This window comes from Columba livia, chromosome 8 (genome assembly GCF_036013475.1).
Source record: "Columba livia isolate bColLiv1 breed racing homer chromosome 8, bColLiv1.pat.W.v2, whole genome shotgun sequence".
Lineage (NCBI taxonomy): Eukaryota > Metazoa > Chordata > Aves > Columbiformes > Columbidae > Columba > Columba livia.
In genome coordinates, this window is record NC_088609.1 from 5,743,537 (window position 1) to 5,760,781 (window position 17,245).

At 44.1% G+C, this 17,245-nt stretch overlaps 1 protein-coding gene across 8 annotated transcripts in view; it reads left to right on the forward strand.

Annotated features, from left to right (window-relative positions):
• Positions 1-439: 439 nt before the first annotated feature.
• Positions 440-17,245, forward strand: part of SMG7 (SMG7 nonsense mediated mRNA decay factor) — a 53,169-nt gene continuing 36,363 nt past the window's right edge. For 3 of the 8 annotated variants that reach the window (XM_065070808.1, XM_065070811.1, XM_065070810.1), the window contains exon 1: positions 440-805. In XM_065070808.1, coding sequence (XP_064926880.1) covers positions 777-805 — 29 coding nt within the window. In that variant the 5' untranslated portion in view covers positions 440-776. Of the gene's footprint in view, positions 806-8,470; positions 8,623-16,148; positions 16,275-17,245 lie in introns of those variants that run through there. The other 5 variants (XM_065070814.1, XM_065070813.1, XM_065070809.1 and 2 more) reach the window with 4 other exon arrangements.

The window sequence follows — 17,245 nt, forward strand, 5'->3', positions numbered from 1 at the left end:
ATGAGGGCTGTTCAGGACACTTTGGGCTGATCCTTAGGGCGGGACACCTGAGTAGCTGAGCTATGGGCAGCCTGGTTTATGCGGGAAGCCCAGGACGCCCAGCATTGTTCCCGCTAAACCGTTTTCTGCCAGAAAGGTGCGAGGCCACCACCGCCCTGACACGGAGGGACGGCGCCTTTTCCCCTCTCGCCTCCCCGAGCTCCGTGAAGGGGGAACAGATAACACGGGGCGGACGAGGCCGCCGAACGCCGCGCGTGCAGGCCCGGGCCCGGCCCCGGCGGGCGGGAAGGCGCCGCGGTTGCCATGACGACGCCCCGCTGCCCCCTCGGTTGCCATGGCAGCGGGCGAGCCAATCGGCGGGCGCCGCCGAGGGTCGGCGGGGGGGAAGGGTTTGCCGGTGGCGCCGCCGGAAGTGGCGGCGGGGCCGGGCCCGGAAGCGCGGCCGGCCGGCGGGAGGGTCAGGGCGCCTCAGCGGGGCGGCGGGAGGGTCGGGGCGAGGAGTGACTGCCGCCGCCGGGGCTGCTAGTGTTGCCGGGGCCGGCGCTGCTGTGGTTGCCGCTGCGCGGGCGGTCTCTGCCCGGCCGGAGCGCAGAGCGGGGACACCCCCGCCCCTTCCTTCCTGCCGCCCCTCCCCCGCGGCAGCAGGCGCTGCACGGGAAGATGGCGGCGGCGGCCGGAGGCGGCAGCGGCAGCAGCAGCGGCGGCGGCGCGGGGGCGGCGGCGGGCCGGCCCGGGCTGTGAGAGCCGCGGCGGGACGAGGCGGCGAGCGGCGGAGGATGAGCCTGCTGTGTGCGCAGTATCTCCGGTGAGAGCCGGCCGGGAGCGGCGGGGTTGGCGGGGGCGGGTCGCCGGCTGCCCTGAGGCGAGGCCGCGGCTGCCGGGCCTGAGGCCGGCGGGGAGAACGTGGGGCAGGTGTGAGGAGGCGAGGAGCTCGGGAGATGTGAGCCGGGGAGCTGCGGGGGTGACTCGGCCGCCACGTTACCGAGCCCCGCGCCGCGGGCGGGACGGAGCCGCGTTCCCCGCAGGCGGGCGGCCCGGGCTGCTGCGGAGCTCAGGGCTCCCCGGCAAGGTCAACCGGTGCCTCGGAGAGGGAAGGGGGAACCCACCGGCTTCCCTTCCCCAAATTCTCCAGCCCCTTTGGAGTAGGTGCCCTGATTACCCGCCGCTGCGGAGTGTCTGCCAAGTGTGAACCCGGACAAGTGAAACCTGTGCCCGCAGCCCCCGGGGGCTCAGGGAGAACGGGAGTAGAGGAGTCGTGCCCCAGCCCGGGTGTGCTGCGAGTCCTCTGGCGGCTTGAACAGTCCATCGGTTTGGGGGACGGTCAGCAGAGGGTTTGGGGGAGAAGTGAGAGTCAGCCGTGGTTGTGCTTCTTGGAAACGCTTCGCTGAATGGAAGTGCCCCTGAGCCTCTGAAGTGGAGAGGGCGAGATGCCGCACGTTGATCTGAGCAGAACTTCGATAGGTTTTTGGGGAGCTTATCTTTTGGGGATGAAGTGCCCTTTCTTTAGCGATTTTTGGAAAGGAACATTGTGAGATACCAATAGTTTTTCAGTAGCTGTAAAATCCTAAATACTGCGTTGTCCGTGATGTGTTACTCCCCTCCAGCCCATCCAGAGCACCTCATGGAAAAGGTGTAGCGATGCCAAAAGGGTGTGCGCACTCTTTCAGAAGAGTTCAGGGCTTGGGAAGGATTTCTAAGGGATGAATCTAAGGAGGTCTTTAAATTTTCAAAACACTTTCTATCCAGGGTTCTGAAATGCTTTTACTGTCTCTCCTTACTGATTCTTCAAATCCTTCTCTTCCTACTCATCTTCTCTTGTATCTCTCTCTGCCTCCTTCTGGTAGTCTAGATCCTGCCTCAAGTTTATCTTTTCAAAACAGGAAAAAAAAAAGTAATCTTTTTTCTCTAATAGCAAGTTAATGAGCCTTTTTCTCTTCCAGGCTGCTAAACGATGCTGTCTTAGGACGTTCTTCTTTCTTTCCTGTTACATTATGGAAAAAGCTCTTAAATGCCTTATTATTAGCTCTCCTCTACCAGTAGAAGACTTGCTTTTGTATTTTAGTATATTTCTTCATAATGTTTTAACCTCTCGCTCTCGTTTCCCTCCCTGTGACTCGAGTCTTTGGCTGCCTTGCGTCGTTACGAGAGTCACACTCATCATGTCCCAGTCACCTTTCTGTACCACCGGACTCTTTCTTAGCGTCCTGAATTCTGCCGCACCAAGCTGGAGATCCTCCTTGTTTGCAAGAGCAAGTGGGCAGTAATCACCTGTTTCTTCTAGCTTTGTTCCTCCAACACTGTAGCTTATCCTGGGCCTTTATCACTTGATCCTGACTGCTTTCTTTGTGTTGGGTGTAATACAACAGGACTGAAGCATCTGGCACTAATGTATTACACATAAGGACTCCTGCCTTTGTCATCAAGAACCTTATCTCCTCCAAAAAAACCCAGGACAGCCCCCCTCCCAGACTTTTCAAGCACTTCGTAGTCAGTAGTCTTCATCTTCTCCCTCTAAAGAACATTTAGGATTGTTCCTCTGTGAAGAAGGTAAGCTTGGGGGTGGTTTCCTTAAAAGCTGTGATATGCTTCTTGCATCCCCAGAGTGTCTGTTTAGATTGTTTGATTTACATAGGGCAGAAATTGAGCTGCAGATTTCTGCAGTCCAAGCTTATAAAGAGAACTGGGAATAGAGCCTGGAACTCTCAGAGCCAGTTCTGTTAGTCCTTTGCATTAAGGAGGAGGGCATCCTCCTTCTTACTGCAGCGTTACAAGCTCAATCCAGGTGTAATGAGGAAGGAATAGACAAAAGTATAATGATATGAAAGGGCAACTTAACAAAACATTGTGCCAAATGAAGATGTGGAGTGATTAGTCTCTGCTGGTCTTTATAATCTTAAAACTAAGGAGGGACAGGAAAGTTTTTGTGAGAAATCTTTCCCTGTGTATTTGAAGTTTAGAGAGATGAGAGCTGAGTTTATAAGGTGACCACATAATGGTTGAATAACTAGTGAAATAATGACTCTGCAAGAATCAAGACACTGAAAAAATGAGCAGGGAAGAAAGGACTTATAGCTGGACTTAACTCCTCCACTACCAGTCTCTTGCTTTCTGTATAAATGTATGTGAATCAACTGTTTTAAAATGCCATCCTTAAAAGACAGTACCCCTTCAGTTAAAGTGCAAGAACTGAGAAATACGTGAGGCTCCTACAGAAGTCTTCCAGAACGAATGAAGAAGGTCAGATTTCATGTACTGAGTCTTTTAAGTGGCAGGAGAGGCTGTTTTTAAATAATCTTCGTGTGTTGTAACAAAACATTGAGATTTTTTTGCTTTTCTAGTCTTACTATCCTTTTCAAGGTCACCTTTCAAGCCTTCTGTCCTATCCAGTTTCTTAGATACTTCTCTGGGGTCATTGTTTGAATCATTTCTCCAAGATTTGCATTACGTCTGGTCAGGTGAGTAGATGTTTCAGAAGGTTCTTTCAAAGAGTTTGTAGGAAAAAGAGGCACAGTTCACATCTCTCTGTTCAAGTGATGGTGTTTGTCTCATCTGGCTAAAAATATGTACCCATGCCTTTTGTGCGGCTTTGGCAATCTGCAGATACTCCCCATAAATTAATTTTGTGGGGCAGTCATGCTACCGTAAACATTACCTGTATCCTGCTAGGTACGAAAGAAGTAACTTTTAAGCAAAATATCGCTACCTATAGGATTTCTAACATAATACCACAGAAACTTCTGAGTGCATCCTTTCTATAAGACAGTATTGAATTTTAGTTCATGTTTGTTCACTTTAAGGAAATTATCTTTGCTGCCAATTTTATATGTTGATGTTTGAGACATAGTTAACTTGGATTCAAAAGCTTAGCAGTTTGACTGATCTGACTGTCTCAGTTGCATTTCACAAAGATGTGGACTCTAGTTACTGGTTAAATGTTGCATTACCCTGGTAAATTGTGGCTTTTAGCACTCTGTAAACATAGAATCAAAAGTACTTGAATTACAGGGCTTGAACACCACTTAGAAATTTCAGTGCTGACAAACCTAGTAGTTTCCTGTAGTCTTATGATGAGGCTATAACCAACTTCATTAAAGGTTTGACTACTTTAATAATTTAAATTGTGGGTCTCTTTTCAAAGACTCATCAGTAGCTCCATTAACTTCTGCATCTCCTGTGTCTCTTCATGGTTGCTCCTCTGCTGTCTGCCAGCCCATGACGCACCTCTTGCAGTGTTTCTTCACTTTTAATGGAGGAGGGTAGAGCAGAGGTAATTTAGTGCTGCAGTCTATGCTCGTGAGTGTGTTCTGGTACCAATTCCTGATCAGGATTATGTAGAAACATGGAAAGGCCTTTAAGATTGAGTCCAACCGTTAACCCAACTCTGCCAAGTCCACCTCTAAACCACGTCCCTAAGAACCTCATCTTTGCGTCTGTTCAGCCCCTCCAGGGATGGTGACTTCACCAATGCCCTGTGCAGCCTGTTCCAATGCCCGACAACCCCTTCTAGGAAGAAATTTTTCCTAATATTCAGTTTAAACCTCCCCGGCGCAACTTGAGGCCGTTTCCTCTCATCCTGTCGCTTGTTACTTGGGAGAAGAAATGTAAAGGTGATCTTTGTCAGTGCTGGAAAGGCACTAAACAGAATACTTTTTGAAGCCCACAATGAATTTCACCAGGACAGGCAGAGCGAGTTATTTAATTATCTTGAGGAGGAAAAAATAAACGTAACTACAGCATTAATAGATAATCTTGTCACATGTGCCTGCAGCATGCTGCCTGGAGGTCATAGGATCACAAGGTAACTTGGGCTGGAGGAGATGTCAGGAGGTCCCTGTCCAACTTCCTGCTCCAAGCAGGGGCAGCTCTGGGGTCCGACCGGGTTGTTCGGGGGTTGAAAACCTTTGAGGATGGAGGCAGGTCAGCCTTTTGGGGCAGCCTGTGCTATTTGACTGTTCTCATAATGGCAAAGATTTTCCTTAAATCCAGTCTGTACCCCTCATATTTTAACTGATGCCCATTGTCTCTCATCCTCCTGCCTCAGGCTGCTGCATAGCCTGCTTCCACCTTCTCATCCCTGCAGGCATGTGGGTGCTGTGGGTGCCCTGAATCCTTCCCTGCCCCAGGCCAACCATGTCCCGCTCCCCTTCCTCCAGCCCCAGCCACCCTGGGGTCCTCTGCTGACCTTCATCTACATTTTTCGTGATTTCTCTGAACAAGACCAGTCAGTCTCAGAGAGTATTCCCTCCAACTTTTTTATTTTCTGAAATGATTAATGCTACTTTCATACATTGTTTACTCCTGAATTTTAAACAGGAGAGGAGCAGTGGATAGATCAAATACTGTGGTGGCCTTCAGGAGGCACCTCTTAGCACACTGTTTTCTTTGGGGGAACATGAAGGGAAAGTGTTCCATCTTCATTTCGCTGTTTTTTTGCTCTATGCAAGATGTCCCTACCATTTGATAAATAGAATTGCTGCCAATATTTGGTATGAGCAACACTTCTCATCCCTCTTCAAGGGTGAGGGTAATGGTTTAAAAAGGCAAATAAGATCGATGATTACTACTGATCAACCAGCTTTTTGTGGTGATCTGTGAAGTAAAAAAAAATGACAATTTAGAAAGTGTTAAGCAATTTGCCTCTGAGCTTTCTGCTGAAGGCAGTTCATCTTGCTGAGAGTCCCAAGACATGCACTCTACCCCTGGAGTCTCTAGGCAGGTTCCTCCCAGCCCTGGCCACTGGCAGTGGCTGGGACAGCCAGGCAGTGGTAGCCCAGCAGCTATTTTTTGCTCCCTTCTGTTGTGGAGATTTGCATTATAGAGCGTGGCACCCCTGGACAGCTTGGGCTAAAGTCACAGGTTGGCTGGATGTGCTCTCATAGCTCTGACACTTTTTTTAATCAAGCCTAGATTCCAAAGGGAACAAGGCTGGTGTGAATGTACCACTTATCACTTGTTGTTCCCCTTTCTCAAATGGCTTTGACTAATTTTAAATGTCTTCTACAGAGGAATGGAAGATTCAAAGCTGATTGTTACCATTGACTTTATGGAAGTTAGAGGAGCAATCCAAATGAGAGGCAGAGCTCAGCTGGTGTAAATCAGCACATGCAGAGCTTCATGTCCACTTTTCTATGTGTGGAGTTTGAGTTTGCTGCTCTGTATGGAGCTGGAGTGCAGGATGTTGAAAGAGTGGTTAGATTCACATCCTTAGAAACGAGAATTTGAATGCATGTGCAGTTCAGCAGGTGGTGGGCTTGTTTTTCCACTGGAGGGAATGGTGGCACGATGGTGACTATGTATGAATGTGTGCCAGCAGGAAGAGCGCTGCAGTAATGAGAAAACCTGATCCTTCTTGCTTAGTACTTGGCAAAAACTTGGCCATATAGACAAAGGGTGTGTTTTCAGCTTGAAGCTGCTCCTGACAGAAGTTTCTCACCCTTTCTCTCACCCTCAGCCCTGATTTGATGGTGTAAGTGTATGGCCAAGTCTTCAGTGAAGTGGACTGGGGAACTGCATGAGGTTAAAGTGCCTTTTTTCTTTTTTAAACCCACTGAGTTTAACCTGAGTTGGTGTCCTGATGTGCTGACAAAAGGGGTGAGGTTGTGTACAGCAGGAATGAGGTGCTAATAGTAAGGGCAGGGTGGGACCACTGCTTCTAGTGATAGCACTGGTGTCATTAAAGTGCTCACTGACCCATAACACCAGTAAATAACACCCTATTTCCTAGAACATAGCTGTAGCTATATATAAAATATATATATAAATATATATAATGTAGCTGGTATCACTGTCACAAATAGTTCTCCTGTTTTCAGTCCAAGCTGAATCTCCCTTTTTTTTTTTTTATTTTCTGCTGCAGAACACAGCTTATTATGGGTGCTGTTACTGCGCTTGCTTTGAGGTTACTTGCAAAGCAGTGTTCCAGTGACCTAGAAGTGCAGGTTAGTGTAAGTAAAGTTACAGCTGTATTTATTTGTGATGGCAGGGGTGATTCCTGTAGCTGTTAGCTCTTGTTCTAACCTGCATATTCCTACATAGTTTGATCTTTTATTGAAAACGAAAAGGTTTTCTTGTGGCAGTGAAACCAGGTGATGCTTATCTGTAGTTTTGATGGGGCACTTAAGCTGCGCCAAAAGCCTTTTGAGAAGGCTGCCACCTTCCCTGAATATAGGGTTTGGAAGGGGTTTTTTTCCCCCATTTTTTTGTTTTCAGTGCATGATAAGGAGATACGTTTTCTTGGTGAATGCTTAGCTATTTTATTTAAGTACTCAATATAGAGTATACAGTGATATTAATGAAAATCTCTTTCTTCTGTCCTAACAGTGCATTTTCCATATAGCAGCCTCATAACAAGTAACCCTAGCTTGTTCCAGTGAGATGATTTTGCCTCCAAGTGAACTGATCTGTGTGCTGAATCATATCACTAAACTTTTACCTCAGACAACTCAGACCTTTATTTAAATCAATCGATGTGGATTAATCGCAGATCGAGCGCATGGTGTCTGGGGAGGGTGGAGAGGATAGTTTGCGGTCGTGTTTGATTTTGTTGGGTGAGGAGCTGCTGGGGGTTGTAGAGTTTTAAGGGTCCTTCATCTCTACTGTTGGATCTTTGCCAGAGCAGCAGAGGTGCACTAGTAGGAGCGTACTCCTTGGGGTAAGGAATGGTGGAAGAGCAGTTAAGGAATGCAGCTGTGATGTAGAAGGAGTATATGTGGGAGGACATTAGGTGTTGATTTTGTTACTTTGAACTTGAGGCTTGTCCTCATCTCACTCGAAAGCTGCGCAGCTGCTGTCGAGCAGGTGAGGAATGAAACCACAGATTTATTTCCTTAGAATCATTATCAGAGTTGCATACTTTGGTCTGGCACTTTTTAATACGTTACTAGAGAGGTCATAGATTTCAGTGGTGGTTGGTAAAGCCCAAGTTTTCCTGTGCTCAGGAAGGGGTATGGCATCTGAACTTTATTTCTCTGTCTTAGTGCAGTGAAAAGACCAGAGAATCATGGAACTGACTCTGGGCCATAGTTTTTAGCTATTTCGTACAGGAGGAAGTTGGGTGTTGTGTTTTTTGCTTGCTTGTTTGTTTTTTTGTACATACCTCTTGAGCACTCATGTTGTTGCATGTGGTATCTCATTGAATGTAGCTTTACAGTTGTACTGCTTCCATCACCAGCTCCCGCTTGTGCAGCCGTGCTCAGGGTCCTGCCTTTAGCCCCCATTTCTAGACTTGTCTGGCCACTACTTTTCTTCCCATTTGAATTTAAGAAGAACTTCTGATCGTAAGCTTGGGGACTTCCTAGACAACCAAATGAGGGGGAAATGGCTTAAGCAGTGCTTTGACATTGTATATTTCAATTCCTCTGAGATAAATCGGTAGCTACCCATTCAGATCAATGTAATGCTGTGATTTGGGGTGGAATAAGAGCTTTTTTGAATAACATTAGGCCTGCTTTCTCTTCTTTCTGTATTCCAGTAGGATTTTTCTCGGATTATTCACACTGGCTTCTGCACTCAAGGGATTATCTTGAGGAACCAGAATGCTGAGGAGTCTCTTGGGATTGTAACACAGCCGTGGGCGACAGACTGAATTTCACTGATGGGACTCAAATCAGAGATACCCTTGAGGTACTTAGGAGTCCTGCTAGAGTTAATCTTCTCATCCACCTTTAGGGAAAAGAAATGTCATTTTTCTGAAAGTACTTATGATGTCTCTAACACACCAGCAGTATATTTCATTGTGGTGTTGAAAGTACCCTCTAGTGTTCAGCCCTATTGAACAGTTTTCTGCTTCATCTAATATTGGTATGTGTAAGTTGATTTTTATTTTTTTTCCTGCCTTCTGAAGCATTGTCTGTTTTGAGTGTGTGGAACCATTTGTCATATGACTGAATTATCTCAGAGAGCTGCTCTCTAGAAGTGAGAAATTAATGCTGCATGTGTTTTCAGGGAAACCTTTATGATTGATGCTGCCAAATTAGCATGGGGAAAAATTCTTGAATTACTTTAAAGAACCTTAAGCAGAGATTAGACTTTTTGGATGCAGTAAAACAGACATTTTGGGCATTGAGAGTCTTTATTCAAGACTAACTTTGGTGGTTTTTGTTGCCTTGATTTATTGAGACCTTGATAGTTGTTCGTGTTTGATCAGGTTGCAGCATAGGACAGTTTGGAGACAGCATGTTCCAGGGTCCCCTGGACTCCCTGATGGTCTGTGCTACATTATTTATCCCCGTTTGACTTCCCTACAGGTGTTGTCAGGAATATAAAGAAATTATCATTTTTTCCCCTTTGTTTTATGATAATCTTATAAATTCTGCTACTGTACTTACTGTTAGAGTGAAAGTCTTCTGGTATTTGCTTTGCTGTGTCCTGTCTTGGTCTCGCTGTGATTTGAAGAAAGCACATGGATATTGCTATGTGTCAAACAGCTGCGACTGTGCGATAATCTTATTTTAAACCAGGGTTTCCTGTAGCCAGAAAGGAACCTTTGACAGACTCCAGCTTCAGTTCCTTCTGCAGTCGGTGCTGGTTTTGGCCGTGCCTTTGAGCATTCATACCCTTAATTTGAAGTACACTTGAGCCATTAACAGGGGTCTCCAGGGTAGTCTTTCTCATCTAGCCTGATAATAACGAAAAACAGAAACGCTAATCTTCTGCACCTATGAAGAGGGGGAGAAGGAAGGATGAGACAAGAGTTTTGGCTGTTGAATAGATGCTGGTGGTTTGTCTTGACGTAGTGTAAATACTTGTTGAGGACAATGCCGTGACAAAACTTCTGAGTGTAAAGGCTTGATCTAGCCAGCTATTCCCAAAAAAGCCAATCTACTAGTGGGTCTGTTTTTTGTGAATAGCAGTAAGAATAGCGCCCAAAGGATTTAAGCTACATTTTTAGTATTAAAGAAAAACCCAAAACCACTGAGAGTGCATAAAACCATGAAAATTGTAGCAGCTCTTAGAGCTTCAACACCCAACTGCAGTTGCTACTAAAACAGAGGAAAAATTATTTCAATATGAAGAAAGGTGAGGTTTCTATATACGTTAAAGATTATAAATTAAATTATTAAAATATGGAGAGTGAACTTGCAATAAAAATCTAGAAGGTGTTTCAGTTTGTCTTAATAGCATCGATATGCACAGAGTCAAACACATCTGAAATCTTTAACTGGAAAAGAACTGCCTAACGTGCATTATCAACATTCGTTTGAATTAATACAGGAGGTCTTAATTCAGGAGTGTGTCGCATAGATGACGCTAGGATATGAACTTCTGGCAGTTTTTCCACCCAGTTTGAACATATTTATACCATTTCATTTTAGAGGTGTTTTGGTTTGAGGTAAACTGGAGGACTTATGGGGCTTGGGGCAAAGAGCCTTGTAGGCAATTGTGGCTTGCCAGGTGTGCAGTCCAGCTTCAGCTGAAATATTCCTCTTCTCCTGGCTTTGCTATCAAAGACCAGAATAACCTCTGAAGCTTGAAGCTATCTGGAAAGATATTTCCTACATATATATTCAGAATTGTGGGTTGGTCTCTCAAAATCAGGTAAAATTCTCCACACTTTGCATTAAAGATGGTTATAAAATTTAATTTTGCATCTTGTGTAACTGATTCTGTTAATTGCTGAAATAATTCTTTGTGGATTACCAAAGTAGAAACTGCTGTGCTGGAGTGAAGTGATGTGGCCCAAGAGTGTCTTGTCTTTAGGAATGACGCATTAGAAAGATGTGAAGATCTTTGGGCCTCTGAGGACATAGCCGCAGGAAATTTTATTTGTGTGGTTGAAAATGCCGTAGAACAGATGGATTTCAGATTTTGGGTTAGGGCAGCATGGTTCAAGTAGTTTCCATGCTTTATTGTCAAATACTGAAATAGAATGCCCAAGTTATTCTATTTTGAAATTTGTTTTGGACTTGCTGGTATCCTATACAAAACTTTTGACGAGATCCAAGCTATTGTGGTTGCAAAGTGAAATGCTGAGGCTGAGTTGGCTTGTGCAACTAGTGTTGAGTTAATAACCGGTAATTGTGTAGTCACGTGCTGAACAGTTTACCAGCATTGTCCCTCCTCGCTTAATATGTGCCAAAGATTCAGAAAATGTCGTCTCAGTCTAAGCAGGTGAGGACAGTCCCTGCCTCTTCACCACCTTAGAAAGGTCGTGGTGGGTCGAGTGAGGCTGGTGGTGTTTGGTGAGGGGAAGGAGCCAGAGTGGGTGAACCCAAAGCAAAATGCAGTGCCACGTGGAAAAGGTTTAGCCAGGTGGCTGAGATGGGCTGCTTTGGGGTATGGAGGTGTCTGGGCTATGTAACCTTTTGAGGTCCCTTCCAGCCTTCAGGTTTGATCTTCAGGCTGGGTGTGTTAGGCCATTGCTTTGGAGCCTGTTCCTCAGCTGTTGCGGAAGGTAAAATTAATGCAATGAACAAGTCTGGTCTGAATATTGAAAGGGAGACTGCAGTCAGGTAAACTGCTCTTGGGTTTATGTTCTGTAAAGATCTGCTAGACCCCCAGAATTTTCCATACGTGATTCCTGAGACAGATACTGATTTGTAGTCGGCTGAACATCACGTGAACTTCTTGAAGGCAGAGACTTTTTTTAGTTCTGCAAGTAAGATGTTGAGATTTTAATTAGATATAAAATGATTTTCATAAAAATGTTTAATCAGCAAAAGCAGCATTAACCTTGGAAGTTACAAATGTGCTCGGCTGCTTGCTCTGAACCAATTTATTAGTTTTTAAGATGGGAAAGGCGGGGCTGTTCTTCTTGTAGTGTATCCATACCACTTCTCAGCTAATAAAATTGGCTAGATCTGAGCTGGTTGGATTGGTCACAGGTTGTTCCTTCAGCTGAACGCAGATGAGAGCGAGTAACTTTTGCATATTCCAGGAGTACGTGCAAGTTGGTGGTGGGCTCTTGGGTTTTATAGGAGACAGCCTGCATGTTGGTGGTGGGCTCTTGGGTTTTATAGGAGACAGCCTGCACTCCGGTACTTGGGAGAACCAAGAGCAGAGCACTGGGAGTGAGCTGTGTGTTGATAAACCTGAAGTTGAATCCGAGGTTCAGTAACAAACTCCACTTCTCCTTCACATGGTTCCATGCAGCTCAAACGGGTATCCTCGGTACCTTGTGTCATATGTATGCTTTTACTGAAATATTGCTGGTTGTGTTGTTTGAGGTGTGAATTTGATGATCATGCCTTTTTTTTTTTTTCTTTCATTAGAAATTAATGTATTTGGTAGGCCTGCATTAAACCTGTGGTGGTAGAGGATTCAACCTCTTTCTTATTTCCCTACTTTTTTTGGGGAAAATAATTATTCAAATATTCTCTAGTTGAAAAGTAAGTATGTTTAGAACAGTGTTGCCTGTGTGTTCGTGATAGAGAAGGGGAAGCAGCTAATGAGACTCCTGTAAACTACTGGCAATATGATGCACCGAGAACCCATTTAGTTATCATAAATAGACAATATAATTCTCGCTGACTGGTATTGAATCTTTGTGCTTTAAGAGTGTGCTTTGCATTTAGTTTCAAGACAGAGAACTGAAAATAATTTCTAAGATGGAGCTTGCAGTTAGGATCGTACTGGGATGTGATGCGAGCGTTATTGTTATAGCTTGTCTAAACCCTGCAGTGTCCTTTCACACTGAAAAAAATCTTAATTATGAAAAGCTATTTTAAAACTTCTGGGTATGTCACATTTGTCAATGGGTATGTTTTGTGTGATATTTATGTAATTGTGAGTTTATAAAATGAATGGGGTTGGATAAAAATCAGCTTCATACAGTTGCTGAGTGACTGCAATTAAGAATTTAAGTATCAATAATTTTGTGTTAGGCCTTATGTTTTTTGAAGGCCTTGACTATCTGGGCATAGATCTCAGTACTAGTGCTTTGAGAGCACATGCTCAAAATGCTGAACTCCATTGTATCTATCCTAGTTAACTTACTACAAAGGCAGTATGAGGGGTTACTTGTGCTTTATTTTTGCTACCTGTGGTGGTGACATCTAATATATTTGTTCTTTCTCCCTCTGCTGCTTAGCAAGGAAGGCAGTATATTAAATTCTCAATAACAGAGTCCTCTAATTCCTTCCTCCATACACGTGAGTAGTTTTCAGCTTGACTGAGGGTAAGGATCAGCATTTGCTATTGGGCAAGGGGTAATTTCAGAGGCATCCATAGAAAACACTGAAAATCAGGCAGATATCTTGGCTTTATATCCTGAGCTGGTTTTAGTGGAGGTTGGAGGCAGTGGGGCCCTGCTAAGGCTCAAAGTCAGGACTTGGAGGGCTGCAGGTATTGCCCTCTTCATGCAAAGTGGGCTGGTTTTCCAGGGGGAAATGTGTGTCACCTTTATAACCAGCTCCCAGCTGCAGAGTTCTGCTCTCTGGCTCCGTGGGCAGGTGTGAGGGTGTATTTGATCTGTGTGGCACTAAATTAGCTGTGTAATTACCAGCCCTTGAATTGAACACCGTCGACTTGCCTGGGAGATCCCCAGCGGTGGCTGTGGAGGGTTGGCATCTGCTGCCTGACCTCAGCTGATCTGGCCTCTGCAAGGCTGACTTAACGAGCAGAACAGTCTGAAAGTGATGTGAAGATGTCCAATTTGCATTTTCCATACTTCTGGACATGGTTTTCATAATGCAAAAGCTGCTGAAAGAAGTTAAATAATGTTAACTTATCTTAACATCTGTTATCTGCCATTTCCAGCCTTTAACACGAGTGTTTACCAAGTAAGGAACTGTAATAGAACAAATGAGTACTGGTGTTACTATTTATCACAACTGATATTGTGTGCACTCTAATCAGGGTGGATTTGAAAGAGCAAAATAAATTTTGTTGTGATTTCTTTTTTATTTTGGTGATGTATGTTTAGTTGTGTGTGTGGTGGTTTCGCTTGTTTGGTTTTGGGGTGTTTGTTTTGTGTGTAAAGTAATTCTGTGCTTTTCCTTGCTCAGTCTCAAAACCTTGTGGGGATTACCATGGGAAATAAGGTAGTTCAGATGCAACCCTCTCACAATCCCGCTGAGCACTGTAGTCATAAGAACTAATAACCCTCCTATGTGCTTACCAGAAGTTCTTCATTGTGGGTAGCAAGCAAGCGGAGCTTTATAATTTTTCTCTCCATGATTTGTATCTTTTGAAGGGAGTGCCTGTCAATGGTTGAGTGGCTTGCAAGGCAATCTTGAAGAAGTTCTGTGTCTTCACACCTTTAAAATTGCTTTAGTTTTTTAAAAACTAGCTTGATCAGTGGATAGTGTGAAGTTTAAGGAGGTACACAGACAGATTATATATTCTGTTGAACGTTTTCCAATTGACTTGTTCTCAGGTCAGCTGCAAAGCTGATATGTTGTCAGCTGATGCAGTAAACGTGTTGCTGTATGGATGCTGACAAAAACACAGACTATTCCATAAGCAAATTTATCAGCTGTTTCCTATTAGAAACTTTCATTTAGAGGTATTGCTTAAAATATGTAAAGACATCCATGTCATGGAGTGCCACAGATATTGAGTATCTGTTCTTTCCCGAGTATGCCTTTATTATAGTTATTAAATAGTTTTTAATCCTTTGGGAATTTGCTCTTAATTTTTCTGTACTGCAGACAGTGTCAGGGTTACATGCGGAGTGATGCTGTCAGCTCCGGGAAGGTGAACAGTGTCAAGGTGACTGGAGTTTGTGTGCCTTTCTTTCATGGGCAACATCCATTTAGAGGTGGGTTTTCTCCCTTATGGCTCCAGTAAAATTCTGGATAAGGAGCAGGTCAAGACAAAGAATGGCATAGTCAGTATTTAAAAAATACGTTTACAAACCAGTGACTGTGGAAAATGCAGCTGAGCTTTCCCAAGTTGGTCTTAATGCTGCACATTCATACCCAAGCTATTTTTGTTTGCATTGAAAAATACAGATTGTTCGGTATTTAGTTTGCGGGTTGCTCTCTACTTAAATTTTAGAACTCTGTGGGATAGACACAGCCATATTGCTGATGCTGAACAACTGCCTATGGACTGGATCCCATTTCTGAGGCATTTAACTCAGGTTTGCAGCACCGCGCTTCTCTCAGGGCTCAGACTCGCTCCTGTGCTTTGTGAGAGCTCTCAGCTGTAAGAAGAGGGAGGCTGGAGATTTTGGTGAAGATAGCTGAATGCTGGAAGCCTGAGCAGGATGGGAGACTTATTTCCCTCCCTGTAGATTAAACTGGAGAATAAGCACATATAAACTTCCTTCAGAGTAACTTGTACCTGTTGGGCACATCTTTTGCAAAACTTGAGTCAAAGGAACTGACTTTGCTGAATCTGGAGGAACAAAATGAGTTTGAATGAAGGTGACTGTGAGGGTGTATCTACTCTTATCCAGGGAGGAAGCTTGTCAGTTCTGATCAAACTTGGAAAGAGCTGCTTTTGGTGGTTGCTTTTTGAGGATGATTATTATGACTTCTAAGAGAGCCTGTGCTAGGAGAAAGGGGGATGATGGGATTAAAATAAATCCTGTCCTGTGTCCCTGTTTCTCACCAACCCTCTCAGCTGAGGTGGGAACACGAAGGTAATGGAGCAGGATTCCCTGTGGAGAGGGTTTGGGTTCTGATTGCCTTGCTTCAGCAAGGTGGCTTTTTACTTGCACAGTTACGCTGATGCAGAATTGTTTGTGTGGCTTTGATTTATGGCTATAATCCGATAAAGCCACTGGTGAAAGAAACTAGAGGTACCCTGGCTTCAGTTGCCTGTAACAGGAATAATAAGCTTTAAACTAGTTAGCACATAAAATTGACAATAAGGTGGTACTGTTGAAAGTGGCTTTTGTTGCCGTGTCTGTGAGGACTGTCCTTTCAGTGTAAAAGGCACATGGATCATTTAATTTGATGTCTCACAGTCTCTTGCTACATCAGTAAGAGCTGACATCACCAAGACCTTCCTTCTCCCAAAGCAAGTGATTCCACCCCTTTTTTGAAAACTGTGGTCGTTTGAATTAAGTGACAACACTTACAAGTTTGGAACATTAAGAAGTTGTTCCATAGAGATAAAGCTGCTTGAAAAAAATTGTTAAACAGTACGTAGCTGATGCACAAGTGAGTGGGTAAAGTCTATACGTAAATAAATAAAATCTATATCTGGCTCTGTATATCACTGCAAAATCCTGACTCCATCCAGTTACTCTTTCAGGACGAGATGTGTCAGGCTGTTAACTGGAGCTGCTGTCTGAAACCTGTTGTATTCAGATGATGTTGAATTAATAGATGAAGGAAATATCCAAGATGAAGCTGATCAACAAGTTCCCTGCTACTGTTATTCAGGTATAAAAATTTAGGTTTGTGCACAATCCTAAGATTGCTATAAAAATATGTCCCTTTGACAGGTTGTAGTTAGAGATACAGTCGCTATCTACAAAACAGTGCAGGGAAGTCAGAGTTATTTTATTTCAGTATGTTTCAAAATCCAACCTTTGGCAAAGAGTGTGAGCTATAAAGGATTAGTGCCAAGCAAGTCTCTCAAAACTGCTAATAAAGCTTTATATGTTAGCAAGTATTAGTGGTTATTCTTAGGAATGAAAGGAAGAATGTTTATCTTCCATAAAACTGTCAGCCACTTAGATCAGACCATCATTTTTGCTCAGTGCTGAACTCCGGATGTGAATGTTGTCTTGGGAACAGTGTTTAGGGGCTTCTGGGCAACTCAACTCTCCCCTGAATCTGCTGTGGAATATTCAGTGTTTTCTATAGCTTTCCCTTGCCCTGAATCAGCATGGGTACACTTAAATCAAAGCAAACAAAAAAACATACTGAGGTATTAAGCTATTATAAAGTTTTCTTGAAGTTAACGACTGTTTTGAGGAAAATCTGCAGTAGTAGTTGCTGGGTGTTGCTTTGGAGTTCCCTCTGGGTGTGAGCCTTGCCAGGTATTGGAATGACTAAAATGTAATAAGTGTTAAGTATATTTGACTTTTTTTTTAGTGCGCTAGCATAGAAAATTTACCTTCTCTACCCAAAATGACATATTTCCTACCTTTATTCTATGTATGTTCTATATCATCTTATTCTTTTTCAGAGGAAGTAAAACTTTGTGGCAGTGCCCTTCAGATCAGTCACCTCGTGCTAAGGCTTACTTGGCTGTGGGCACTTTTCACCGTGGTACGATTTCTGCACTTACCTCCGGTGAACAGAAGTGCAGGAATATAAATTCCTCCTTGGAGTGAAGCTTCCTGGGCCTTTCAGTATGGTTTTCAGTCTGTATTCACAGAACAAATGACTGGATTCTAATTGCTGTT